Here is a 26,617-nt window from a genome sequence, read left to right as displayed (position 1 = left end):
GTATGGTGTCAGTTTTTATTGGATTCTGGACAGAGACCCCAGCTCAACCCAGGGAGAGAGGGGCTCCTCTGGGCAGCCCCCAGCACCGACGACCCTGGTCAGGTCAGGCGTCCAGTCCCGGTGCGGCCCCCACCGGGGCAGGCACAGATGTGTGCAGGGTACCTCCTCCTCCTCCCTAGTGCAGAGGCGGGCAGCCCTGACGGGCAGCACGGGCTTGCTCTGCTCACCCCTCACGGATCCTGGTCCCAGGTGGGGCTGGGCAAGGTCAGGCCCCCAACTGTGCCAGGCTTTCCCGTGGCCAGACCCCCCCACCCCCCAGTGCTGGTCACAGCTGCAGCAGCCAGCTCCCTGCCACCCTGGACCAGGGGGCGTTGCCTTCTCCCCGCTCTGGGCCTGGCTTGGAGACATGTTCCCTAGGAGTGTCCTGGGGGTAGCCCCAGCCTGACCCTCCCCAGCCAAAACCACAGCCTGGAGGGGCAGATCCCCCCCACAAAGACACCCCAGCTGCCGCTGGTCCTAAGCAGAGGCCTTTAATGCTGCCCTGGCCCTGAGCAGAGGAATATTAGAAACGGCCTGGAGGTGAGTGGCCGCAGGGCACCCCGCTGGCCTCCCGGAGTCGCGGGCGCCCTGGTGTTTCCTCTGGCAATTCCTCTGGCGAGGCCACCAAGCCGGTGTGCCCCAGGGTCCCCAGCTGTCGAGGCCCAGCTCACTTGGTCCGTGCACTCAGGAGTAGGGGCTGGCCACCGCCGGGCCAGTCCCCTCGGCCTTCAGCCACTGCATCTTCTGCTGGTGCTGCCGGATGGCATCCTGGACGCGGGCGTCCATCATGGCCTCAGTGAGGACACCATCCTCAGAGGCATAGGCCATGGCCTAGCAGGGAGAGAGCGCTGAGATGGGGCGCCCAGCTGCAGAAGGGCGTCCCGGCCCCAGGCTTTCAGAGCCCACCGGGAGCTACCCGCTCTGCAGGCTGGGGTGAGAGCACCCCCTCACCCCCATGAGCCGCTGCTTGGAGACGCCCTCCAGGATCCCGATGCCTCTAGCAGGCAGGGAGGTGGGGCGAAGCCCAGGATGGCGGGTCAACACCCTCCCCCAGGGCCAGCGCTAGGCCTCAGGAAGGGCCCGGCCTCCTGGCAGAATGCACACACCTCCGTGCTGATGGTGCATGTCTGGCTCCCTGTGCACACACGTGTGCCCACACACGCATACAGGTGATCTGCAGAGTCCCCGCACTGCCCACCCCTGCCCCGCCCTGGATGACACCAGCCCTGCCTTCTGGCTCCACTGAGTCTCAAAGACTTTCTACAATTAGAAAGACCCAGGCCAGTGCTCAGGAAAGGGCCCAGCCCCCACCGCAGACCCCGAGGGCCCCTGCTTCTCAGCCAGCAGAGCAGCCCTTAGAGTCAGGGCACAGATGACAGAACTCCTATGGGCCACTGGGGGAAGGCTCACTCTCACTCCAAGGGCAGGGCGGCCCTCCCCAGAGGGCCCCCAAGGAGCTCCCAGCAATTCTGGCAGCTGAGAGAGGGGCCTCACCAGGCCACACTGCCCATGAATGCCAAGCAGCCATCGTCCACCAGGTCCTGCCTCTCACAGGGTCCCCACTATCTGCAAACTCCTTCCAGGACTGGGGGCTGCTGAGGGCCAGGCCACTGCCCATCACCTCTGCACACCCCATGCCCAGGGCTCCTGGCCCTGAACGGGCGGGCACCTGGAGGGAGGCACCAAAGTTTTGCTAATCAGGCCACCCTGTGGTCCACAGCACCTCGGATACCAGGCAGGTCACCTTTGGGTGACAATGGGCTGCCACCCTGCCCAGAGGACCCGGTACCCCAACTGCTTCCTGTTCCTCGACCTGTTGCCCTGACCATCGGGGCCAACATGTCCTCCACGGGCAACTGGACCCCAACCGAGGGAGGGCTGGGCTTAGAGATGGCCAAGACCCCTACGATGCCGTGTAGACATCAGGTGCCCCCCGTGTGATGTGAGCAGAAGGGCACCTCACCTGTACAGTCTCCCCCCCCAAACTCACAACCCCAGTCTCATCACGAGGAAGCACTGGACAGACCAAAGTGGGGCATTCCACGTTAACAGCCGACCAGCACCCTCAAACCTGCCAGGATCATCAAAATCAAGGGACATCTGAGGAACTGTCACAGCTCAGAGGAGCCTGAGGAGCAGATGAGCTGACAAAATGTAATGAGCACCCTGGGTGGGCCCGGGGAAGGTCAAGTCCGAGGTGGGACAGCGATGGGGCGTACGTGCCTCGCGACGACACGTTCGCAACACAGTGGGGGTGACAGGTTCACAGGAGCCCCGTGCACAATCCCTGAGACTTCTCTGTGACCCCGAGATTATTCAGAACTGAAACGGTTACATTAAAAAAAAAAAAAAGGCATGCTGTAGACCCGACGGGTTCGCTGGGGAATTCCACCCAAGGCCTAAGGAACACGAGTCCTCGAGGTCTCCCGAAAAGCTGAAGAGGGAGGACGCGCTTCCTTCCTGGCCAGCACGAGCCCGACACCAAAGCGGGGCGAAGACGCGGCGCGAAACGACAGCCAGGGCCCAGCGCCCCCCGCGAGCCCGGCGGCCAAGGTCTCCAACAGAGCGCCAGCACCCCGCCCGCGGCGGCACGCTGCAAGGACCACACACCGTGACCAGGTGGGGTCCGTGCCAGGGTTCGACACAGGACAAGTCAATCGCCGTGACACACCGCGCTCTGAAAGAATGGGTGCCGGAAACCACACGATCATCACATGATGCAGAAAAGGCATTTCTTCACCGTGATACGGACCACGTACGAAAAAACCCACAGCGAACGCCCCAGTGGTCAAGGGCTGACAGCAAATCCGCTCTCACCACTTCTGTCCAACAGGAAATTCTAGCCAGAGCGATTAGGCAAGACAAAGAAATGCAAGGGACCCAGGCTGGGAAGAAAGAACGAAATTACCGGCTTTACAGATGACATGACCTCATACATAGGAAACTCGAAAGATTCCCCCAAAAAGCGTTTTAAATAGTAATAAATTCAGCAAAGTTGCAGGATACAAAATGAACACACAAAAACCTTTTGCATTTCTATACAGTACCAATGACCAATCTGGAAAGGAAATTAAGAAAATAATTCCATGTACAATAGCATCAGATAATAAAATATTTAGGAATTAGCTAACGAGGTGAGACTCACCCACTGAAAACTACACAATCTTGCAGAAAAAAAAATTAAACACCTAAACACAAAAAGATACGTCTATGCAATGGGAAACAGTACTGTTACAATGTCAATACCACCTGAAGCAATCTGTTGATACAATGCAATCCCTATCAAAATTCCAATGATTTTTTTTTTGCAGAAATAAAAAACCCATCCTAAAATTCGCACCCTCAAGGAACCCCAAAGCGCCAAAGCCCTCTCGAATAAGAACAAAACCAGAGGGCTCACACTTCCTGATTTAAAAACTTACTTCAAAGCTACGGCAGTCACAACAGTGTGGGCCTGGCAGGGAGACCTACAGAACAGACAGAGGCCAGAAATAGCCCCCACACAGGGTCCACTGATTTCCGACAAGGACAGACAGTTTTCAACAAACGGCGCTGGGACAACTGTACATCAACATGCAAAAGAGTGACCTTGAACCCCTACCTCACGTTATATCCAGAAATTAACTCAGGACACATCAAAAACTCTCAAACTATAAACATCTCAGAGTGGAACATCTTTTGGACATTGGATTCAGCAATGAGTCCTTGGCTATGACGCTAAAAGCACAGGTGACTGCAGATAAATGCAGATAAATTGGGTTTTATCCGAAAAAAAACTTCTGCGCATTAAAGGGCACTATCAACAGTAAAAAAAGGCAACCCACGAAAGGGGAGAAAATATTCCGAATCACATATCTGATAAAGGGTTACTATCCGGAACACACAAAAAAACTACAATTCAACAACAAAAACCGAATTCAAAAATGGGCGGACAACTTGAATTGGCATTTCTCAAGGGAATCGGAGGTAGAGAAGCACGCGAAACGTTGCTCAACAGCACGGATCACCATGGAAACGCGAGGCGGGGCCCGGCGAGACAGCACTGCGCACGCGTCAGGGCGACGCGGCCACCATCCGGCCAGGGACAGGCAGGCAGCAGGCGCTGGGCGGGGCGCGGGAACCCAGCCCGTGCCGCGCGGCCGCTGCCCAAGGGCCCTGAGCTGCTCCCCGCTGTCCTCCCCCCGGGGCTGGCCGGTCCGACACCGCTCACCCCAGTGTGAGGACCAGACCCCCGGGCGGAGCGCCCCTCGGGCCGGGCGTCCACGCACTGCCTGTCACGCCCGGGCGGCGGCCGACCGTCCCCAGCTCTCCGCGTGCCAGGCATGCGGCCGGCCGGTCACCTGGCCTGGCCGAGATGGGAGAAGAGGCGAGGGTGGGCCTCAGCGCAAACATCGGGACGGAGGGCATGGCCCGCCGCCGAGGCCGCAAGTGTGTGTCCCCGGTGCAGCCGCGCCCCGCGGGGCGGCTGTGTAAAAGCACCTGTAAATCTACGGCGCCGGGAGGTCACACGACCTGAGACAGGTACGACGCAGGCGCTGTGGAGGCAGAGACGCCGGCTCGGAGCCCCTCCGCCTACAGGGCTTCCCTCCTCGGCAGCCAAGGGGCGAACGCCTCCTGGGGGTCTGCGGCCTCCCGCGACCCACCCACAGCCCCTGAGCAGAAAACCTGGGTGACGGGAACGCCATGTGCCCTGAGCCCCACACGGGACTTAAGTCAAATCAGGTGGTCCAAGCATCCCTGAGACCACAGCGACCCCAACCTGACTGCCCTGGGTGCCAGCTGGTTCCCAAGACCCCGAGCCCGAACCATGGGACCTGGCTGCCCATGGGACACGCGGCCTTCAGCAGGCAGCCCTGAGCTCAGGCTCCACCGACAGCCACCCCTGTCCGCTCCTCAGAGGGGCCTGAGGCAGATAGATGGTGGCGGGCGAGTAGAGGGACACACCCCGTCTGCGCACAAAACAAAACATCCCGCAACAGAAGCCCAGGGCCCGCAGGGGCAGCACGGCCGCCTCCAAATGACTGAGGGTCTCGCACTGGCCCAGCTCACGCCCACGGGGCGCAGCCCCGACTCACCTGCCATGCGACGGCGAGCTGGGAGATCTCCCGGCCCGACATGCCCTCCGTCAGCTGAGCAATCTCCGAGCACTTCCTCCCGTAGTCAAACTGAGCCAGCTTCAGGCGCCTGGTGAGAGGGGTTCCCAAGGGATGCCCAGGTGCCCACGGACCCCGGGCAAGGCCACAGGCCTGAGGGCCCCACAGCGTCCACGTGGAGGGAGGGCCGAGGTGCCTGCCAGGGGCAGGAGCCCATGCAGGGAACCCCCAGGCAGGCAACGCCACCCCCAGAGCGGGCACGCCTGCCCGTCCTCCCCTCCCGGAGCCCCGGTGGGGTCTGGGCGGGGGCTGTGTGGGGACGGTCGGCATGTGCAAGAACGGGGGGCCCCAACCATGTCTCCCTCACTCCAGACCCCACCCGGCGCCCAAACAGCACGCGGCCACAAGCCGGCTGGTGACGAGCTGCCGAATGAGCACGCGGAGGTCAGAGGAAGAAGCCAGCGCTTTGGCCCGGAGCGACATGCATGCTGGGCCCTCCCCGGGCAGCTGGGCCGAAAGCCCGAGGGAACCGCTCGCTCTCGGGACAAGGCCTCAGACTCTCACCGCGCACTGTGTCTGGGCTGCGGTCTGGCCAGGATGGGCCACTGCAGGTTTGGGGGGACTGGGGCCAGCTGAGGGGAAAGGGAAGGAGGCCCAGATAATACAGCTCGAGGGGACAGCAGCACAGGCAAAGCCCGTCCACAGCGAAGACGCTCCCACTGCCGCCAACGACAGGGAGGATTCAGGTCAGTGCCGCCGAGGCCCAGGCCCCTGGAGGCGGTGAAAATAGCCCAGCCTCGGCTCATCTGGAGCACGCCGCAGCAGAGGGACAGGGCGGCCGGACGGCGTGCCGGGCGCCACGCCCCCTGGTGGCCGTGCAGAAGCAGGGCCTTGCCAGCATGGGCCCCCAGGATTCTGGGACGGGGTGAACCGTGGACAGTGGTCTCAGGAAAGCCCAGCAAGGGCATCCCGACTGGCCATCACGGCCCCCAAACACACAGGGTGACCGCGGCCTGCGGTCTGTTTCCTTAGAGGCCCAGGTGATCAAGATACTCTGAGTAACAGAAAGGACAGACACTCGCCGTACGTGAGGACGGGCCATCAAATGCAAACCCGGCAAAGCGCTGGCCGGGAGTGTGCGGGCCGAGCAGGGGGACGGCACAGGTGGCAGGGCCTCCCGCGACACAGCCACGCGCGACACCCCACCCTGAGCCCCACGTGACGCCACAGGGTTAGGACTAGAATACGGCGCCCGGACGGGGTGCTGGTGGGGCCGAGACACCGGGGGGAGGGGGTGCTGGGAGGGCCCCAGCGTGACAGGGCAGGGGGCCGTGCGGGCTGCTCAGGACACTTACTGCTTTCCTTCTGTGGCTGGTTTAAGAATATACTTGTCAAAATACATTCTCACCAGGCGCTCCCGCTCCTCCTGCCCCGGCAGGTCGAAGCTGACTATCTCGTCGATGCGGTCGTTGATGGCCCAGTCAAACTGCTCGGGCTGGTTGCTGGCCAGCACCAGCATGAACCTGCAGTGACAGGGGCCGCGGGAGCTGAGGCGCCGCAGGGCCGAGCGCTGGCCTCCCAGGGCGGGGGCCTCTTAAACCCTCCCGGGGCAGTTTCCTGGCGGCTTCTGCTCGGCAGCTTTGTGACTTGGAAAACCACGGGGAGCGTCGGCACCGGCCTCTGCTGCCCCCTCTACCTCCGACAGTCTGTCCTCACCCGGATTCCACCTTCTCTGACTAAGGCCAGGCCTGACGGTGGCTGGATGTGCACAGGTCCCCTGGGGACGGGGACTCCAGGGCCTGAGACAGACCTCTGCCCCTGCCTGACCAGGAGCCTGGGTTCAGGTGAGCAGAGCCACCACCTCAGCAAGGACAGACACACCTCCCCGGGTCCCCAGGGGCAGCGGCCACAGCAGAAGAGGGTGACGTGTCTGACATGAGGGCCATACAACTGACCAGCGGACAGGGGACTGTAGGAGCCTCACCAACGCAAAAGAATGAGATCAGAGACGGGGAAGGGGCCAGCCCGCCACCGGGGTTCCCCAGGGCGCCTGGCCATGGGGAGACTGCCCCGACAGCCCATCTCTGGGGGGCAGATAGAAACGAGGACTTGCTGCCCACTCTGCCTGAAGGACCCTGGCACGTCTTCTCGGGTTCCCACACCCCATTATGCCAAACTGGCTGTCCCCATCACAGGGGCAGGGGACGGGGGACCTCCCAGAGCAGGGACACTGCCCGGGCGCAGGGGTCAGGCAGGTGCCCCGGCCGCCCCGTGGGAGGACCCAGCCGGCGGACCCGCGCAGCGCCTGCCCCAGGCGCGCTCACTTGCTGCTGTGCTGGCCGGTGCGGTGCAGGAACGCGTTCAGGGTGGCCCTGAGGTCCTCGCTTATCTTCTCCTGCAGAGGGAATGCGGGGCGTCAGGCAGCGGGGGCCGCCCAGGTGGAGGGAGGGCCCCCTGGCCCAGGAGCCTGGAGTCTCTAGGAATCCAAGCTCGACTTCGAGAAGATTCTAAGAAATGCCAGACGCAGCCTCTGTTCTCAGAGCCCCGCAGAGCAGCGCGGCCCCGCCCTCCCGGGGCGCAGGCTCGCCCGGCGCCCGCTGGCCAGAGGCGCGGACACTCACGGTGGCTCGCTTCCTGAGGAAGGCGTCCGCTTCGTCCACGAAGAGGAGGAGGCTGCGAAGGGAGGGGCCGGTGAGGGCGGAGGGCCGCTCAGGGCCGAGCACCTCTGCCTGCTGTCAGCGCCCCAGCGCGCGAGCCCTGCAGCCTCTGGGGCCCTAGGCCTCGCCCTTGGCGGGGGTGCAGAGTGCCAGCGTCGGACAGGCGCAGGGCCGACCACGCGGAGCGCCCCAACTCGGCACGAACCTAAACCCCCGCTGGCGGCCCCCCTCCTAAACGTCTCGGCCGCCAGGAGTGGCACCGGGGGACTTTCTCCCACAGACCCCACCTCCCCCCGGTGCTGCCAGAGGGCAGAGGGTGCTAGCACCCGCGGCGACGCCGACCCCTCCCCGCAGGAGCCGGCGCTGGAGCGCATGCGCACTGGGTACCCCTGGGAGGCGCCCGCTCACCCGCGCCGGCTGGTGCTGGCCCAGTCGAAGACCTTGTGCACAGCGGTCACGCCGTCTCGCCCCATGGGGGCCACGTCCCCGCCGGTCATGATGGCGTAGTCCATGCCCGAGTGCAGCGCCAGTTTCTGGCGAGAAGGCGGAGATGGGCAGCGGGCCGGGGGCGAGCCCCATTTTTCTCTCCCTTTGAGGCCGTGCACCCCCGCAGACAGACGCTGGGGGCTGCTGAGCGCAGGGACCTGGCACTCGAGATGAGTGGAGGGGGCCTCTCGGTCCCAGGCAGGTGCGCCCGGCACGACCGGCCTCTCACCTTGGCGAACAGCGTCTTGCCCGTCCCGGGCGGCCCGTACATGAGGATGTTCCTGTACAGGCTGTGGTTCTTCTTGGTGTTCCTTGTCGCGATGGCGATGTCCCGCACACGCGCCTCCAGGCTGGGCTGCCAGGGGACACGGTGGCTCAGTCTGGAGGATGCATGGCTGCCCAGTCCATCCCTCCAGACCGCCTGGGCAAGCTTCTTCCAGGCTGGGCTGGAAGGCACCCCACCCACACCGCGGCCGGCCCCGCAGCCCACTTACACTGAGGACCACGCCCTCCAGGGCGTCCTGAGGCTTGCTGAGCAGCCGCCTGCTGACCTGCGGGGACAGGCGGTGGAGGTCACTTGCACAGTCCACAGTGCAGCCCCAGAGCGAGGCAACAGCGGCCTGCCACAGTGGCCGGCCACGGAGCTCACACCCAGGGCACGTGCGGCCGGCCCTGCTTTAGAAGGCTGGCAGACAAGGCCACCTGTGCCGCTGGGCACCACCTTCCGGGTTCTTCACTGGCCTCTGTTCTCCATCACCCCCAGCCCACGGCCAGCAGGTCCAGTGCAGCCCGTGGGTAAACACACTGGGGGCAGGAAGCCCAGCTCCCTGCGGGCACAGCTGACGCCCACTTCCAGCAGCTTCTCTTACAGGAAAGGGCGCACGAGAGCCCCAGGAATTTATAAACACCCCAAAGTCAACCCAGGGGACAGTCATGTCAACAGACCCATTGGTGACTGAGCAGCTAGGATGGGCAAATCTACCATGCAGGAGGAAGAGGACAGTGTTTGAGTCAAACCAGGGCGGAAGGGGGACTCGCTGGCAGCCTGGCTGATACGCCAGATGGGACGGTGCGCAGGAACTCGGGGGAGGAGCCTGTCCTTCAGCCACGTCCCACGGCTACCTGCAGGGGGTGCCACAGAGCCTCCAGCACGGAGATCCGCGAGGTCTCCCTCACCAGGGATGGCCTCCCCAGCCGGGCCTCGATGTACCGCCCTGCGACCGATGTGGCGTTCTTGGCAGAATAGACCCCGACAGCCAGCAGCGTCAGCCCGGCCACCTGGAACAGCGCAGACAGGTGAGTGACGCCCGCTCCCGCCACGCCATTCACCCAACACTGAGCCCGCACCACCGCATCCATCCTGTGCCAAGTGCTGGCGAAGGCCACCCAGGAGTCTCCAACCCCAAATCCCACGCCCATCAGCACTCAGTTACACGTGACTGCAGAAGGCAAGATACCAAAAAGCTCATCCCAAACGTGCTTTCTCAGAAAGCTACTGGAGGATGTGCTCCAGAAGGACTAGGGAGCTGTCACGTGACAGCGGCACCATCTGTGAAGAGCAGAGCGACCCCCAGGCTGATGGAGGACAAACCCAGCACCAGGTGGGAGCTCAGGCACCGGATACTTGACCGGGAACAGCCATCAGAGGCTCTCAGAACCTATACGAACACCTGAAAATGGATCTAAAATTTATTCTTTACAAAATAAACAGCCCAGCCACCGCAGGGAGAAGGATGAGTCTTAGGCCACGTAAGCCAGGTTCACGTTGGGACAGCAAGATGAGAAGCTCCAACTCCAGTGACCTTCCATGCCGTCCTGCTCCCTTCTCAACCGCCCCCTCCACGGGTCTATCCGGCTTGGAAGATACACACTCAAGTCATGATGGCTGATCAAACGGGAAGAACCATGTTCCTGGCTCCCAGGCCAGAGCTGTCAGCAGGAGGGCCAGGACCCCCAGCCCATGATGCCACCACTATGGGGGGAGGGGGACGGAGACTCTGATGAAGAAGTCGGGAGAGACTGGACCGCCGCACACGCAGATGTCGTCCAGACCCTCACGTGAGCAGGCTGCCGAGGTGCCTCTGGGACGCCTCATGAGGTCTGGGGTACACAGCACGGAGACCGCAGAGGAAGAATCGGGGGACCCTAATGCACGCGACAATACCCGAAGGAAACGAGCACTAAAGGGGACGGCAGGCGGGTGACAGGCCAGAGGAAGTGCTGTGACAGCGAAGGCGGGGGGAGGGAGCGTGCGGGCTCCAGGACGCCCGGCGGGCGGAGCCTGGACACAGGACAGCTCCCCGCGCGCTCGGCCCCTCAGCTGGGCCGCTCTCCTCTGGCCCTGTGTCCACCTTCCCAAGGCGACGGAACGCGAAACTCTCCCCCCCTCGCTGGGGCCCCTGGCGCCCTTCGACCGACGCGGCCGATCGGCACTGGGCGTCCAGGTGGCCAGACCCAGGGGCTCCGCCACGGCCGGTCTTCACGGGCGACGGCGTGTGGAGCCAGCGCTGGGCCTGCACACGTGCTCCGCCCGCGACAAACCGTGCAGGGGTCGTGGCGGTGGTGCTCACCGTGGCGGTCACTTTGTCCCAGTCTGTCACGAAGGCACGGAATCCTTCACCAAACAAGGTGCCGGCCGTCCTGCAGGGGAGGCGGTGACATGACCAGGAGGGAACCGGGCCTGTGCACGTGGCTGGAGGAAGGGTGCGGGCTCCGACAGGCCAGCCCCGAAGGCGGCACCGGAAGGACCAGCTGCGGGAGCAGGGGCCGGGGGCACCACGCTGCCCCGGGCTCCGCTGACGGCCCGCCGGGGCACGGCCTCACCGGATGGACTCCAGGATGGTCTGGCGGTGCTCGGCGGCCTTCAGGCGGATCTGCTCGCGGATGATGTCTGCGTTCTCGCGCTCGGCCTTGGCCCGGGCTCGCGCCTCGGCCTCCACCCGCAGCATCTCGTTCTTGTGCCGCAGCTCCATCTCCCGCTCCACGGTGGCTTTCCCAGAAGAGCGGGGACACAGCACTAAGCGCGAGACCCCGGGCTGCCGGCCCTCTGCTTGCTGGGCCCACCCCGCGGCTGGCTCCCGACCCAGGAGCCTGGAGTTCAGACCCTGAGAGACTCAGGCACCCCATCTCCCAGGAGTAGCTCACGCAAAACCTGGGGGTGCCCAGGACAGGACAGCGCGCCCCAGAACGAAGAGCCCCACCTCGGGTCCAAGGAAGTGCGGCACACAGAGTAGCGCCTGCCCACCTGCTCGCCCTGCCGCTGGCCTCTCGCAGGCCACGACCTCCTCGGCCCCCGAGACCCCTACCTCGCCTCATGGCCTCCTGCTTCTGCACAGACGCCTCCTGCTTCCGCAGATTCTCCTCGTTGAGAAGTTGCTGAGAAGACGCCACGGGGAAAGGAAAACCGTTACAGCCCTGCGGAGCGTCCACCACCCCGGGCTCCGGCCTTCTCCGGACGGTTGGCCGGGGGCCTGCACACCCCATGGCCCGAGGCAGGCGGGTCTGGACACAGCTGGGGACATTCATGCTCGGAGGGGCCCAGGTCAGAAGTCCCCCACCCCCAGCACAGCCTGGAGCCGTCACGGTTGTCCATGAAACACTGGTTTTTACCTGTTAAATTTAAAAGCTATAATGCTCGTGACAGGCAGAAACATCTGACCCTCCCCCGCCCCATAAACCTGTCACAGCCAGGTCCCCAGTCGGGTCCCAGCTGGGAGCACCCGGAGGGCGGTAGCCGCCTGCCTCCGCCGCACAGCACCGGGGCAGGGGCCGGGCAGCGCACCCCGCCTGGACGACGTGCGGCTCTTGGGGGTCGCGGCGGCGGCCCTGGCGGGCAGGCGCCAAGCTCACCTGCTGCTTCAGCTGGTCCTCGTAGCGCTGCCGGGCCAGCTTGTCCTGGTACTGGGCCCTCTGGGGGAGGGAGGGGGCGGCGTGAGCATGCTCCGCGGCGTGAGCATGCTCCGCGGGACACCGCGGCCTGGCCCTCCACTGGACTGCAGACTGGGCGCTGGGGTCTGACGAGCCGCCCGCGCCGCCAGCTGAGTCACTGCGCGCGCGCACGCGGACACGCGCGCTCCCGTCACGCTCAGCTCTGAGAGGTTTCGTGGGCCTGCGGCGTGTGCGAGGCCACCCCTGGGCCTCAAGGGGCCAAGAACAGCCCCGGACTGCGCCTCGGGACCGTGGCGCACCCCCGCCCCGCGCCCGCCGCCTGCGGCCCTTACGGCCTGGTGCTGCCGCGTCTCCTCGCTCAGGGTCTTCCGCCGCTCCTCGGCCTGCACGCGGATCTGCTCGCTCTTCAGCTGCTCCACGGCGGCCTCGTACTCCTGCGGATCCCCGCTGCTGAGATCCAGGCCTCCCGCTCAGGGCATCCCCGAGCGGCCGGCCCTGACCGTCCCATGGGCTCCCAGGCCTCCCAGGCGAGGCGAGCCCGCAGGAGATGCCCCGGGGCGCCGCGCCTCCCGGCCCCGCGGCTCCGGGCCGCTCGCAGCGCCGCACTCACTTTGAGCTTGGAGTGCTGCTCCAGCTGCAGCGTCTGCTCCTGCATCTGCGCCAAGCTCAGCGCCTCCTTGGCGTGTCCTGCAGGGGAGCACGCGCGTTAGGACACCGTGGCGGCCAGTGTTCGCGGGCGTGCCCAGGGGCTGCCAAGGACCACAGCTCGTAGCGCAGGTGCCCACCCTTGCTCCTGGTCAGACCTTGCGCGATGACCCCCCCTCCAAGGCCACCGCTCTTCTGGTCACCTGTGTCTGCTCTGTCCCCGACAGAAAGCTCTCCCTGTGAGGGCTCATCCCCTAGAGGACTGTCGCGCTCCGGAGGGCTCCATCAGAAAGGCTGTCCCCCGCCCGTTGAGGTCAACGTGGCAGTCCTTCCCATTGAAACCAAGAGCAGGGCCATGCCCCGTGTCCCTTCTCGTGGCCCACGTTTCTCTTGGCCCCAGACGCGTTTCTGATCTTGCGCCAAGCACACGTGGGCAAGAATGAGATGCAATGAGTTAAGTCAAAGAGGCCTGTGTGCAGCATGATGGCCCCTCACAGACTACGTGCTCCAACCACCTTCCCCAAGTACTTAATTCAGAAGGCAAAATTCCTGTCTATATTTGGGAGTTTTCCAAAAAACAGGGCCTGCCTAGCTGCCCTGCTGACCACAGGCTACAATTTCAATACCAACAGTAACAGCTCATCACCCTGAAATCACTCTGCACCCGGAGGCCGCACGCCACAGCACCAAGAGCAGCCAGCGCAGGCCGGGTGCTCAGGACCCCAGCCTCAGGCAGTGCCCCGACTGGTGGGCTGGGCACCCGAGCAGCTAAAGGCCAACTGTGCTGCTAGGGCCTCCCAGGTGGACCCAGGGACCTGAGGAACAAGGGAGCACCTGGTGGGCGGAGGGACAGAGCTGGTGGTCCTTCCGCAAGGAGCAGCTGAGATGGCTCCATCGGAGAGAGCGGTGAGGCCAAGCACAGCGCGCGCTGCTGAGAACCGGCGTGTGCAGGGGCCGGGCTTGCGGGGGGCTTTCGGACAGAGGCGTGAGGCATCCCTGGGAGAGGGGCTTGGGACAGGGAGGGACTGCCGACCAGGGTGAAACTTCTCCTGCTAGCCGGTGGTGAGTCCAGGAAGGACAATAGGAACAAAATGAAGTCTACATCTGGGACGGTGGCTGGGTGTGGAGACCGATGGGGGACCGTAACTCCAGGTGGTGGCACCTAAGGGCTCACAGGTGCTCCTTGGTGGAGAAGTGAGGACTTGGCCATGGGACAGCAGAGGCCCAGGCCCCGGGACCCTGGTGAGAGTGTTCTGGGGCAGGAGACTTGGGAGCGATTCAGACGCAGAGGCAGGCATAAGGGACGGGTGGCCCGCAGCTGCTCCCCTCAGGAACACCTAAGGCCACCCACATAGGCATGTGTGACCGTGCGGGGTTGGGATTTAGCTTCTCCAAACGGGAAAACTTTGAAACTGTGGACACAGTGAGTGAAACCCCACAGGAGTTGACACAGACAGGTGTCCCCAACTAAGCCTTTAACAAAAAATCAGGTCAAAAGTCTCATCATCTGATGTGCTCTGAAGCTCAGCCATTGTTTCTCAACCCAACTTGATGATTAAAATTACCCAGAAAACATAATGCACCCAGTCTGGGATGGAAGTGTTCCAACAAGAGGCTGTCCTCAGCCCAGGTCCCAACGTCTAGGTGTTCTGAATATCCCTCTGGGGACTTGAGAGCCAGGCAGGCCCAGAGGCCTTGGCCTAGGAAGCTCCAGAGTCCCAGGAGGTAGGGCAGGGATTGCGCCACAAAGTGTCAGGCCTCTCCCTCCTCGAACAGGAAACTCCCCTTGTACCTGCTTACAAGCCTTCTCCATAGGGTCTCCTCTGAAAAAATAGCACCTCTGCTTAAACAAAAGTTTGAGAGCCACTGTATTCTTTCAGTCAATGTTTATTCAGCATCTTCTATATTCCAGGCTCTTAGACACTTAGACTACATCATGAAACAAGTTGTTAAAGCCACAGGAGACAGGTTGGGAGGAAAGATGTGGGCTTATTGAAGATCAGGTCGCTGCTGAGGCCTGGAGGGCCCTGGGTTGGTCAGGAAGGCCCCCCGCCCCGCTGGGCCGGGTTGTCTGACCTGCAGTTTATGGGTCTCGCCTACCTGAAAGCTAGTGTTTTCCAACAATAAATGCAAGTCTGTGATATTCTCCTAAAACTGATGACCCTCAAGTATGCTTCCTTTCCTAAGCAGAAAATTGCTAGCAAGCACCACAAAGGGACTCGGGATCTGGATCTGGCCAGGCCTTGGCCATTCCACGTGGAGGCATCAAGAGACAGAGCTGCGCACTCGTAGTAACTGAAGACCAGGGTCCAGCCCCGGGACTTGCTACCTGTAACATCTGAAAGTCCCCTCTGCACCGGTCTCCTCACCCGAAGGACGTGTGGCAGCTGGGAAGGCGTCAAGGGTGATAGGTTCCTGAACCTCCCCGCAAGCAAAGTGGCCTAGGCAGACTCACTCATGGAGGCCAGTTTCCACACCTGACAAGTGGGACTGTCGATAGCCACTTGCCACTCGATTGCTCAGAGACTAAGAGGATAAATGCCCCCAAGTGCCGCCATGCCCGGGCGCTCAGTGGACTGGCTCTCCGCGGCGTCCCCGCCCAGGCCCGTCCCGCCCTCGACCACGCCGCTGCACTCACGCGAGTGCTCCAGCTCGCGCGCCGCCTTGGCCGCGCGCTCCAGGCCCGTCGGGTCGAAGTTGCTCCATTTGTCCTTGGGCGCCGGCCGGTCTCCCGCTCCGCGATCCCCGCCGCCCTCGGCCCCAGGCTGCACGGGCGGCAGGGAAAGCGGCGGTCCCGTGCCTTCGCCTTTGGAGCCTTTGATGCCGAAGAGCCACGACATGGCCCGCGAGCGCCACGTGCCGCCTCACCGCCTGGACCCGAAGCCGAGCTGACCGCGCGGTGTGCAGCCTCCACGCGCGGCGAGCAGGCGGCCAGAGCCACTGCGCAGGCGCGACGCACGCCCCTTCCTCCTGGCCGGCGGAAGCGCGTAAGGGCCGTGTCCCGCGCGCGGCCCTGGGATTGGCCTCGAGGGCCGTGACGTCATCGACGACGGCGCCACAGTCACGCAGGCTGGCTCTCGAGGCGGGCCTCCGGAGGGCGGGGCGAAGAGCCTGGCTACAAGGGCTGGTGAGGGACAAAATTGATGGCCTGGGGTGTGTGCGCCTAGGATAAGTCCGTTCCGCATAGCAACAGTGTATCCCGTTGCTATGGACACCCGCAGAGTCTGGACGTGGCGGCAGCTGAGACACGTGCAGGGGGAGCAGAATACGTTCGCGATGCGCGTTTCGGACCGACGGAGCGGTCGTGAGAGGGCGAGCTCGGAGGAGGCCGCTGACCCGCGGGAGGAAAACCTCACCTGGGGCGCGCAGTGGGGCCTTGACACCCAGGACCGAGGGCTCCCTCCGACTGCCGCCCACAGCGCGCGCGCCGGCCACGTGGCCCTGGCACAGAGCCAGCCGGGGGACCGCGGGAACGAAACCTGCGCGGGACAGGCGTGTCCAGCGACGGCAGGGCCGCCCTCCGGGCGGGCGCGGGGCGAGCTCAGCCCCGGTGCAGGAGGCTGCGCTCGGCGGGGCTCAGTATTAGCGCAGCGGGCGCTTAGTAGGATGACAGAAGGGTAGAAGCGCTTCCCAGGGCAGCCTCCCAAACGTCACTGGGTGAAGCGCCGAACTGGAGAACTGGCCTTTGCGAGCCTCCTCCCGCTGACTCAGCAAAGCACAGTGGCCCGTGGTTATGTGATCCTTTGTATCATTCAGAAGTGGCTCGCAAGGGAGGGGACAGATCTCTGACTCCAGTGTAGAAAGGCAGAGTAGGCTCCCCAGAGCCCCACAGAGGGCGCCCTAGCTGCAGGAGCGCTCCATAGGGCCGAGGGCTCCCGGCTTCCGGTGAGTACTTCCCTTTAGGAAAGTCCAAAGGCCATGTTTCTGTTCAGGAACAAAGGACAGGCTGGGCCCTCCTGGGACAGGGAGATGAAGATAGACAGACGCCAGCCTTGCTCTAGGACCTGAAATTAGCAAAGTTCGATTTTGGGCCAACGTCCAAGTTGCCCCTTTGTTCTTTGATTATGGAATTGGTTGAGTTCCCGGAATTATATGGACTTTCCCCACTAGACGGAAAACAATTTTAAGCCTGAATAAAAATAGGAAAAAAACATTCAAAGATAATACTATAATTTTTTTCACCAAAAACAAAGAGAAAAACCAAATAGTTTTCTCTACCAGATGTCCCCCAGTGGCCATCATCATGGAGTCCATGTAAGAAACGGCCAAACCTATTGGGAATTTTGAGGGGTTTTCTAAACCAAAAAACAAATGGATTGAGACAATGCTCTGGAGAATGGCAGTTTTGCTCCTTATTTTATACATTAGAATAAAAAGAGGAGACACAAGGAAGGTTACATGAAATCCATTGGTGGTACAGAAAGCAAAGCAGGGAAATCTCTGGGATTAGATAAAAAGACACACTTCTACAGGGGTGAGTACAGGAGGATAGTAATTAACATTTACAACTCACAGAGTTGGTAGTGGGGAAGGACAGGGTAGCAGTGAGGGGCTCCGGTTATGCCCTGAGGGGGTTTGGAAAAGGAGATTACTCTGACATTTGAAAGGTGAGTTATCTTAGATGCAAAAAGACAATAGACAGGCTCACTTAAGGTAAAGATTGACCTTCATCGAGGAAGCTACCGCAGGCCTAAACTTTTATGCTCAGACCACCCTGTGTGGTTACTTTCCATCTCTGAGTTTGTAGCCTAAATGCAGGCCTCCCCTGAGCTCATCGGCTTTAGTATGTGGCCCCTTTTTCTTCCACAAAGGTTTTCACGGTCTAGCTGCAAAGCGTACCTCCCACAGCAGCCGGGCAGTACAAGAGGAAGCCGGCAAGATGTGAAGCCTGCCCACTAGCCACTCAGCCAAGGCCCCTCTCTAGCGCCGTCCACAGGCCGGCATTGAGCAAGCTTGAGTACTTTTATCAAAAAATGAATGAATCTGAGAATACAGCTCTGCATTTAAAAAGTCAGTTTCAGAAAAAACATCACTGCCATTTAACTTGGTTTAAATTTAAAAACGAAGCCTTGTAATAAGTGCGTGTGATGCCAAGCAGGCGTGGACTCATCAGGGTGCTCACTTTGAAAGTGACATAGGTATCTGACTGCTATGTCGTACACCTGGAACTAATATAATATTGTATGTCAACTGTAATTGAAAAAGCAGCATTGATTGCTGTCTTGGGATTTCGATAACCACTGCCCCTTTGCAGGGGGACAGGTGGCATGCCCTCCAGCCGTATGGCTCCGCACTTCCTCACTTCTGATGGCCTGTCCTGTCCACTTGTGTTTGTCACTTAAAATAGCAGAATGGAAGCCACTGGGAAGGACACACACCTTTTCTACAGACGCTAAGTTGATAAAGGGGATTATGATGGCACTTTCTACCTGACCAGTCACGTTTGATTGACAGGTGTGGGGCTCACCTCTGCTCAGCTAAGCCGTTTTGCTCAGGGGATTCCCCTGACACCCCTACCCCACAGCACGGCTTGTGTCTCTGAGGGAGCCCTCCAGCGCTGAGGACCCGGAGGAGAGACTGCACAAGTTAAATACGCAGGTAGACAGCTTAGCCTCCTGCTTGACCTTGAGTGCAGAGAGGGGGACACAGCTGGGCCCCACTCAGACCCAGTGCTTAGCACTCTGCCCCTAGAGCCAGGCTGCAGGCACGGTGCCTGGGTGTCCCGCACCTGGCTGGGGTGCCACACAGCGCATCAGAGCTGTGGCCTTCCACTCCAGCCCACGGCCCGCTGCAGCGACCCAGCCCCAGGACGACCCACATTTCTGAAACATGGGCAATTAGAGGCAGGTGTTTTCATGTGAACACATCGGCGAAGGGGGGTTACCCCATCCCCTCCCACTCCTGCCCAGGAATAGCAGTGGGGTCAGAAGCCCCCGTGCCTGGGGCTGGCAGCCAGAAGCAACCCCCACCTCTCCTCTGTTGCTGGGCTGGGGCCCAATGGGCAGGGACCCCTGTGCCCAGACCTCGTAATACTCACTTCCGGGAGAACACACAGCCTCTCCGACCTCTTCTGGCATTTGTGTTTGTGTTAATGGATGTCGGCAGAAAACTTTTTATCCCAGAACAAAAGCAACAGACACACAGCTGTTGCACTTGAGTTTCCATTTTCCTAAACTGTCCCCGCTCCCCAGCAGGAGGCTCTGAGGACGGGTGTGTCCCTTGCGTGGGGGTGTCGCCATGGAATCAGCTCCTGCTGGCCAGAGTCCTGAGCTGGCTGCACCACCCACTGGCGGACACCCCACTTCCCAGAGACCTGGGGCTCCAGACCCCGGCCGCCATCCCACCCCTGCAGACAGCTCTTGCCCACAGGCTTGTAAAAGTGAGGAGCCCAGCCCCCAGCCCCGCAGGTCCCAGGGAGGCTGGGTGAACCCGAGGCCTTGGTGAACATCTGGATTCCTCAAATCAGGGTGGGCGGCAGAACCCGCAGTGACGTGACAGCAGCTTCCCGTGAGCAGCCCCCCACGCTGCTGGAGCTGCCTCCTGGGGGTCCCTCCCAGGGGCCAGCACCCTGCCAGCCCCAGCCGCGCCTGCCCGCTGCGTGCACCACGACCTCCTGGAGCAGAAGCAAGGCCGGCACAGCCCCGTGAAGTTGTCAGGGACCATGGGGCAGCCCCAGGCTGCCTGATGAGTGTCAGTGGGTGTCAGTCCTGACAGGTGTCCTCAGGGCTCCAACCCGGAGGGGACAGTGGCGTGTCAGCGCAGGGCGAACGGACCAAAGCAAAACAGGTTTCTCGAGACTATTCCCAGATGTGGCCCAGGCTCTGGCCTCCCATTCAGCACCCGAGGGGGCGGGGTGGAGGTGGGGGCGGGGAGCCTCTTGCAGGTGGTGCATCTTCATCAGCTTTTCCCTCTGGGGGTTTAGCAAGTTTAGGGGGAGGGGTCCGTCACTCAGATTGTCTGGAGTGAGTGGCTGAGCTGCTAGGGCAGGCGGGAGCTCAGTATGGAAGGGGTCAGTATGGGGGACCGGCCTGCAGGGCGGGAAGTCTGCCCCTTGGGGGCAGGTCCAGCCCAGGCCCAGCCGAGAGAGGCCTCACCTCACTGGTCAGTGCGGCCTGAGGCCCTGCTGCTCACAGCCTCAGCCTCAGGACAGGGCAGCTGCTGGGGTCGTGGGAGACTCCGCCCCCGAGCTGCCTGCTGACCACAGGCAGGATACGCGGGAACCTGCGGCCTGGCCTGGCCAGTTGCACGCGGGCTCCCGGGGCCCGACTCCACGGGTGGGGGGCCTAGAGGAGAAACCCAACACCCAGCTACCAAGTCTGGCCTGGCCAGGCACTGCCATCTGCCCCGGGGACCCCGGACCCACCTCCTCAGCCCCTTCCCCCTGCGGGCGCCTTTGCCTCTCATGCCGGCATCACGCACGCAAAGCCCGCGCGGGCACACGGCAGTCCCCACAAACAGCAAGGGCACGGCAGGAGCACACGATGCTGCTGGAGCCTGGAGGTGCACACACGCGACACAGACATGCGCACACAGACACACATGCACACACATGACACAGGTGTGCACACACACGCACAAATGCGACACAGACGTGCGCACACAGACACGCACGCACACACGCGACACAGACATGCGCACAGACACGCACGCACACACGCGACACAGACGTGCGCACACAGACACGCACGCACACACGCGACACAGACATGCGCACAGACACGCACGCACACACGCGACACAGACGTGCGCACACAGACACGCACGCACACACGCGACACAGACATGCGCACAGACACACACGCACACACGCGACACAGACGTGCGCACACAGACACGCACGCACACACGCGACACAGACATGCGCACAGACACGCACGCACACACGCGACACAGACGTGCGCACACAGACACGCACGCACACACGCGACACAGACATGCGCACAGACACACACGCACACACGCGACACAGACGTGCGCACACAGACACGCACGCACACACGCGACACAGACATGCGCACAGACATGCACGCACACACGCGACACAGACGTGCGCACACAGACACGCACGCACACACGACAAAAATGCAGAGACACACACGCACACGACAGACACATGCACACAGATGCACGACACACATACATGACAGGCACGTTCGAACACACAGTACACATGTGAACATACGGCACATGCACACGACGGACGCATGAACACACACGACACACATGCGCACACAGACACAAACACACACCTCTCCCGCAGCCCCAGCCGGGCCTCGGTGGTGGACCGAGAACCCTGGGTCCAGAAAAGCCAAGGGCGCTTGAGGACATCGCCTTGCCAGCAGAGGGCGTCCCAGGCCGTGGCGGGTGCAGCCTTTGTCCCCAGGGATCCGACCGCCCATCCACAGCATGGCATCCGGCCCACAGACACCCGCCAGGGCCCTCTGGAGAGGCACAGGGAGGGGGGCGCAGGTGGCGCCCCTCCTCTACCCCGCCACGGGCCCCCCAGCCCGGCCCTCTGGGGGGCTGGGCTCTGACAGACAGCACGCACTGTGAGGACGCTGCGTAGCTCGGTTCATGGCCGGTTTACTTTATTTTAAAGTGCGGGGCGTTAGTAGGGAGAGGCAGAGGGGGGCGCGCCTGGTGGCTGAGGGACGGCCGTGCTGCCTGCCCCTGGGACTCGGCTGGTGGTCCCAGGCTAGTAAGTTGCCACAGGAGGGGATGAGAAGATGCAGAGAATCACTGGGGCGAACCGACCCAGGGGAGCCCTGCTTATCCCCACCCAGAAGCAAGGGGAGGCCCCCCCGCCAGTGTCAGGAGTGCCGGGCTCTGGTCCTCCCAGCAGATGTCTGTAGTGGGCCCAGCAGGGTCCTGGGCGGGAAGGCAGGGCCACTGTCCCTGGGCAGGCCCTGCCCCTGCACCATCCGAGCATGCCGTGAAGACCCCTTCCTCACCAGCCACAGACCCCACCGTCAGCCTCCCGGCCCTCTGCCGCACCCTGTCTCCTCAGGAACCCTTGGGACCCAGCTGGAGTCAGCTCCTCCCTTTGCCCCCTCCACCATCTGTCAACATCCAGGACCTGAGTGGCCAGCTGGGCCCAGCTCCCTCACACGACGTCGGCTCTCGCCACCAGAGGCTCGGGCCCTTCTCAAGGGAGATCCGGCCGGCCGGCCGCCCTCTGGTCCTGGGCCGGGGCCAATCCTGGGTCCGATGTTCTCACCCCGCCCCCAGGTTTCCTATCCATCTCCCCCTTAAATCCTGCCCAAGGGACACCGCCGAATGACCGCTCCGGGCCGGGCACGGGAGGGAGTCGCGATGGCGGCGCTGCTGCTAGAGCCGCGGTCGGAGGGTCCTGGACGGCAGGCGCAGGCGACGGAGCAAGGAGCCGACTAGGGGGTCACGCGGAGTCGCCGCGGGGCAAAGGCCCAGCCCGCACCCCCAACCCCCAGGACAAGGCCCTGTTTTCGGCTGCGGGCGCCTCTCCCTCCAGGTTCGGGAGAAGGGGCCCTCGAGCGGCGGGGGCGGCCAGTCACGGCCCCCGGCCCCCCGCCCCCGGCGGCGGCGCGGGGCGCGGGACGCGGCTGCGCTCGCTCTCGGGCGTGCAGGCTTTGGCCGACAGCGCCCTCTCGCGGCCGGAGAGGAAGGCCGCCGTCACGGTCACCAGGTAGGCGGTGCCGGGCGCCAGGCCCTGCAGCGTGGTGCTGTTGCGGCCCGCGGGCACCTCCACGCGCTGCGCCGCGCCGCCACGCAGCGGCCCGAACTGCACGCGGTAGCCGAGCGCGGCGGCCGGGCCCAGCGCCGGGGCCCAGCTCACGCGCAGGCTGCGCGGCCTGGCGTGCGAGATAACGATGCGCTCCGGCCCGGCCTCCTCCGGCCCGGCCTCCTCCGGCGCGGCCTCCTCCGGCGCGGCCTCCTCTGGAGGGGAAGCGCCCGTGAGTGGGTGGGGGCCGCGCCTCGCCGCTCACTCCGCGCCCCCGCGTCCGCCCCCCCCCCGCCCTGCGCCCCTCCGGCCTGGCCCAACCCCGCGCCCCCCGCGCCCAGCCTTACCCGGCAGCGTGCGCACCCGCAGGTGCTGCGGCTTCACGAGGCGCACGTTGGACTCTGGCACCAGCGCCACGTCGTAGTCCGTGTCGGGGTCTAGGCCTGTCCAGGCCCAGCCCGTGGCGTTCCCCGGCAGCTGCTGGCGTCGCGCGGTCCCTGGCTCAGAGCTGGGTGCGAGCTCCAACACGTAGTAGCCCGAGTCAGCCGTCAGCAGGGGTGGCCAGGCCAGGCGGAAGCCACTGGATGTGACCTCAGAGGCACGGAGCTGCTGCGGCCGCATCGCATCTGCGGGTGGCACAGGAGATCAGGGAACCAACCAAGGTCGCCTCCTCACGCCCAGGCCTGGGGCCCTGACTGCGGACTCAGGGAGGATCCCCAGATCGGAGGCAGGGGTAGGGTCCACCCACCAGGGAGATGCAGGCAACAGGAGTGCTGGGAGCCAGGCCAGCCTCGACTACGCCCAGCAGATGCTATATGCAGAAGTATGGGGCTGGGGGAAGGACAGGCGTGCAGCACCCCCATTTCTGGCCCCATCAGGAGCTTCCCTGCCTGCCTCAGCCCCAAACCCAGACCAGTGGGAAGCTACCTCAGCCATCCCCCACCCAGTCCTAGACAAGGGCCCCCCCAAGGTGGCAGGGCCTAAGGTGGTGTCTGAGAACAGAGCACCAGCCCCTGACTCAGCCCAAGTGGCCAGCACAGGGTCTGGGGGCAGCTTCGCTCTGGAGAGTCAAGGGGAAGGCCTGCTCCCGGTGCAGCCAGGAGGTGGGATGCAGCCCTGCGGGGCAGCGGGACATGCCAACTCCAGGAGCAGCTGGACCTGGGGTTGGGGACACTGCCTGCCTCATGTCTGCAGGAGAGTGTGACCCCTCCCAAAGTGGGACCTCTAAACATGCACTACTCCTGAACCATCTGAGTGACTGTGCAGATAGGTATGGCTGACACCTGCCTGGCACGGTTAAGCCGGTCCCATCCTGGTGCTTCCTCCTGTGATGCTGGGTGCCCCAAGGGCCGGCCCTGCTGGCACTCACTCTCCTGCCCACCGCCCACACTCAGACCCACTCCCAGTCCCCGGGGCCCCTCGCCCGGACTTGACTGCTCTGCAGCCTCCGTTTTCCCTGTCCGAGTGCTTGCTTTTCCTCCGGCTGTCCCGTGCAGGCTCAGCTACAGTGATCAACCTGGGGCAACCAGGGGCCAGGTGCCCTGGAGCAAGTCTTTGGAGCACTTGGGGACCCTCTACCTCTCTACAGCCCACAGACCAACCCCTTCTGGTTTCGGGGGGATGAGTAACCCATAGGCGCAGCCTCGGAGGGGCCCCCGGGGTTCGTGGCTCTTTTCAGTGGGCTACAGCAGGTGGTGTCAGGGACCAGGCCCTTTGTTTCCTCCCCCTATGGGGGTGACTGGGTCAGGGGTACAGAAGAAAGTCTAGGGGGGTTGCAGCAGGCCCTCCCTGGTGCAGCCTCCTCTCCAGCAACCCCCACAACCGTCTGCAGTGCTGACCCTGGGGGTTCAAAGCCACGTAGCTGTCCTTCCCCTGCTCTGTGGGAGGCTGGCTGGCCCCTCCTGACCTGGCCCCCTCTCCAAGCATGGCGGGCCCTGGCGCACGGACAGGAGCACGTGCTGCCCACCCGCAGAGTCCTCGGGCTTGGAACCTCTTTCCTCTTCCTCTCCGCGGAGCCACATCCCCCCGGCGCAGCCTCCGTCGCTGCTCCGTGGGGCCTGCAGCCCGGCAGCAGAGAGGCCCCTGGAGTCGTTTACACAGGCCTGGCCCGTGTCCCTCCACAGCCCAGCTGGTGGGGCACGCGGTGGTCGCCTCCCTGGGGAAGCCCTGAGAGCAGGCCCTCGGCCCCGGGCCCTGCTCCAGACACACGAGGTCCTCCCAGTCCCACCCCAGCTCTCTTCCCGGACCTTCGCCGGGGTCCCCCAGACCCCGTCATCCCACCTACCGACGATGGAGGCGCTCAGCTCCTGAGTGATGATGTGCAGGTCGTCCACATCCACGAAGTGCAGGTGCTTCTCGGCAGGGGCCGAGGCGGCGGCCGACAGCTCCAGGAGGTTGCCGCGGCCCGTGCTCACGATGAAGACGGTGACGCCCAGGTCCTTCAATTCCTGCATGGGGGGCCCCACGGGGTCGCTGGAGCCGCCATCTGTCACCCACACCAGGACCTTGGGCACCCCCGGCCGGGCACCTGCCGCTTCGGCGAACAGCTGCTCCTTGGCGCGTGCCAGCGCCAGGCCGGTGTTGGTGTCACCCATGCGCTGGGCCGCTGCTCGGATGGCGTCCTGGACAGCTGCACCTGAGCGGTGCTGGCTGAAGGGGAACTCGGCGTGGGGCCGGCTGCTGACGTGCACCAGGCTGGCACTCAGGGCCCCGGGGCCCAGGGGCAGCTGTGCTACCAGTTGCCCCAAAAACTCCCGAACTCGGGAGAACTCGTAGTGAGACACGCTGGCCGAGCTGTCCAACAGAAACAGCAGGTCCCCCTGAGGGGCTGCTGCCGGGGAACCTGGGGGAGACGGGGAGGGTTCAGCCCCTGGTGGTGGCCGCCAGACAGCCCCACACCCAGGGCGGAGCCCCCAGGGCCTGAGCTTTCCCTGAGCTGGCCGTAGGCCCTGAAAGCCACTCAGTCCCACCCCTAAGGTCCTGGGAGTGGCGCCTGGGGGCAGAGGGGTGCTGAGCCCCCTAGAGGCCCGCACTCTCAGCGGGTCCCAGCTCTGCACCCTAGCCACTTACTGCGGTGCTCTCTGGGCTCACATCCCAGCTGTGAAGGAGAGCTACCCCCGGGAGTCCCCACACTCTCTCCTCAGCAGCTGGCACACGGGCTGGGCCAGGGGGCCTGACCATCTGCAGGAGTGACAAGTGGACCCACTGGGCCGGGAGGGGCTGCTCCCCCAGCCTGGACTTCGGCCACAGAGCCCGGCTTCTAGGTAAGGCGACAGGTGGACATGGGGGAGGGGATGCGAAGCAGCTGCAGGGACGGGTGGGCGGGTGGGGGACACAGCACTGAGGCCCCTCCCACAGCCCAGATGGCCAGGCTGGAGTCTTAACCCCATGTGGATGATGTCATCCCTCCCTGGGCCCCCATCCTCTGCTCCATCTGGACCCAGGAAGCAAGGTACCTGATGCAGCAGACTGAGGGTCGGACCACCGCCTCCCGGGCCTCCCCCTTCCTGACCGGTACCCCCGAGCGGGGGAGGGGGGTCCGGATGGGTTCCTGCACCCCGTGCCATGCACTGGGGTGTCTCAATTCTGGTCTGGGCCTTGAGGCCTTGGTTTTCCCCAATCCAGTGGGGCAACTCCAACCTTCCTGTCATCCCTCTTCTTAGGCTCATTCCAAGGAGAGGGAAACGGAGGTAGGGACCGCCTCCCCGACGGACACCTTCCCCTCCCGTCCAGGCCCCACGATGCTGCGGAGATGCCGACGGGGGCAGACGGCTGCCTCCACGCCCCGGCGCTTGGTCCAGCCGCTTGGGGCACCTGGGCCCGCCCGCCACAGGTGGGTGGGGCGCCCTGCGGGCCGCCGCCCACCCGCCGCCGCCGGAGAGGAGCGCCGGCCGCGCGCGGGCAGCGGGGTCTGCAGGGGGAGCCGGAGCCCGGCCCCGCGCAGCGCCGCACTCACCGCGCTCCGCGCCGCTCCTCGCCAGCGCCAGCCGCAGGCTCAGGGCGAGGCCCAGCGCCGTCCAGGGCAGCATCGCGCGCGACGGGACTGGGGGCGCTTGGTGTCCGCTGGCCGCTCGCTCGCTGCTCCTGGGCGGCAACTCCGGCCTCCGCACCGG

The 26,617-nt window shown here is 63.7% G+C and overlaps 1 protein-coding gene across 3 annotated transcripts; it reads right to left on the bottom strand.

Moving 5' to 3' along the window:
• Position 1: 1 nt before the first annotated feature.
• On the bottom strand, positions 2-26,617 carry LOC107510690 (ATPase family AAA domain-containing protein 3). Of its 3 annotated transcripts, XM_016144446.2 has the most exons (18): positions 26,461-26,614; positions 24,790-25,347; positions 22,853-23,131; positions 12,774-12,850; positions 12,496-12,597; positions 12,125-12,184; positions 11,581-11,650; positions 11,099-11,264; positions 10,846-10,915; positions 9,398-9,553; positions 8,770-8,826; positions 8,505-8,630; positions 8,198-8,322; positions 7,754-7,805; positions 7,457-7,527; positions 6,488-6,655; positions 5,115-5,223; positions 2-870 (listed from the first exon to the last, which is right to left on the bottom strand). In XM_016144446.2, exons 1-18 carry the CDS (start codon positions 26,531-26,533, stop codon positions 724-726), a joined length of 2,466 nt encoding a protein of 821 aa, XP_015999932.1. In that variant the 5' UTR covers positions 26,534-26,614; the 3' UTR covers positions 2-723. The 3 variants fall into 3 exon arrangements, with proteins under 3 accessions (XP_015999932.1, XP_015999933.1, XP_036083397.1); XM_016144447.2 differs by lacking the exons at positions 22,853-23,131; positions 24,790-25,347; positions 26,461-26,614 and adding an exon at positions 15,447-15,754; XM_036227504.1 differs by lacking the exons at positions 2-870; positions 5,115-5,223; positions 6,488-6,655; ... (10 more) ...; positions 12,496-12,597; positions 12,774-12,850 and adding an exon at positions 21,372-22,720 and having other exon boundaries at positions 26,461-26,617.

The sequence above is a fragment of the Rousettus aegyptiacus genome, unplaced genomic scaffold (genome assembly GCF_014176215.1).
Source record: "Rousettus aegyptiacus isolate mRouAeg1 unplaced genomic scaffold, mRouAeg1.p scaffold_m13_p_1, whole genome shotgun sequence".
Classification (NCBI taxonomy): Eukaryota; Metazoa; Chordata; class Mammalia; order Chiroptera; family Pteropodidae; genus Rousettus; species Rousettus aegyptiacus.
Note: the sequence above shows the minus strand (reverse complement) of the source record. Positions and strands in the feature narration are given on the sequence as shown.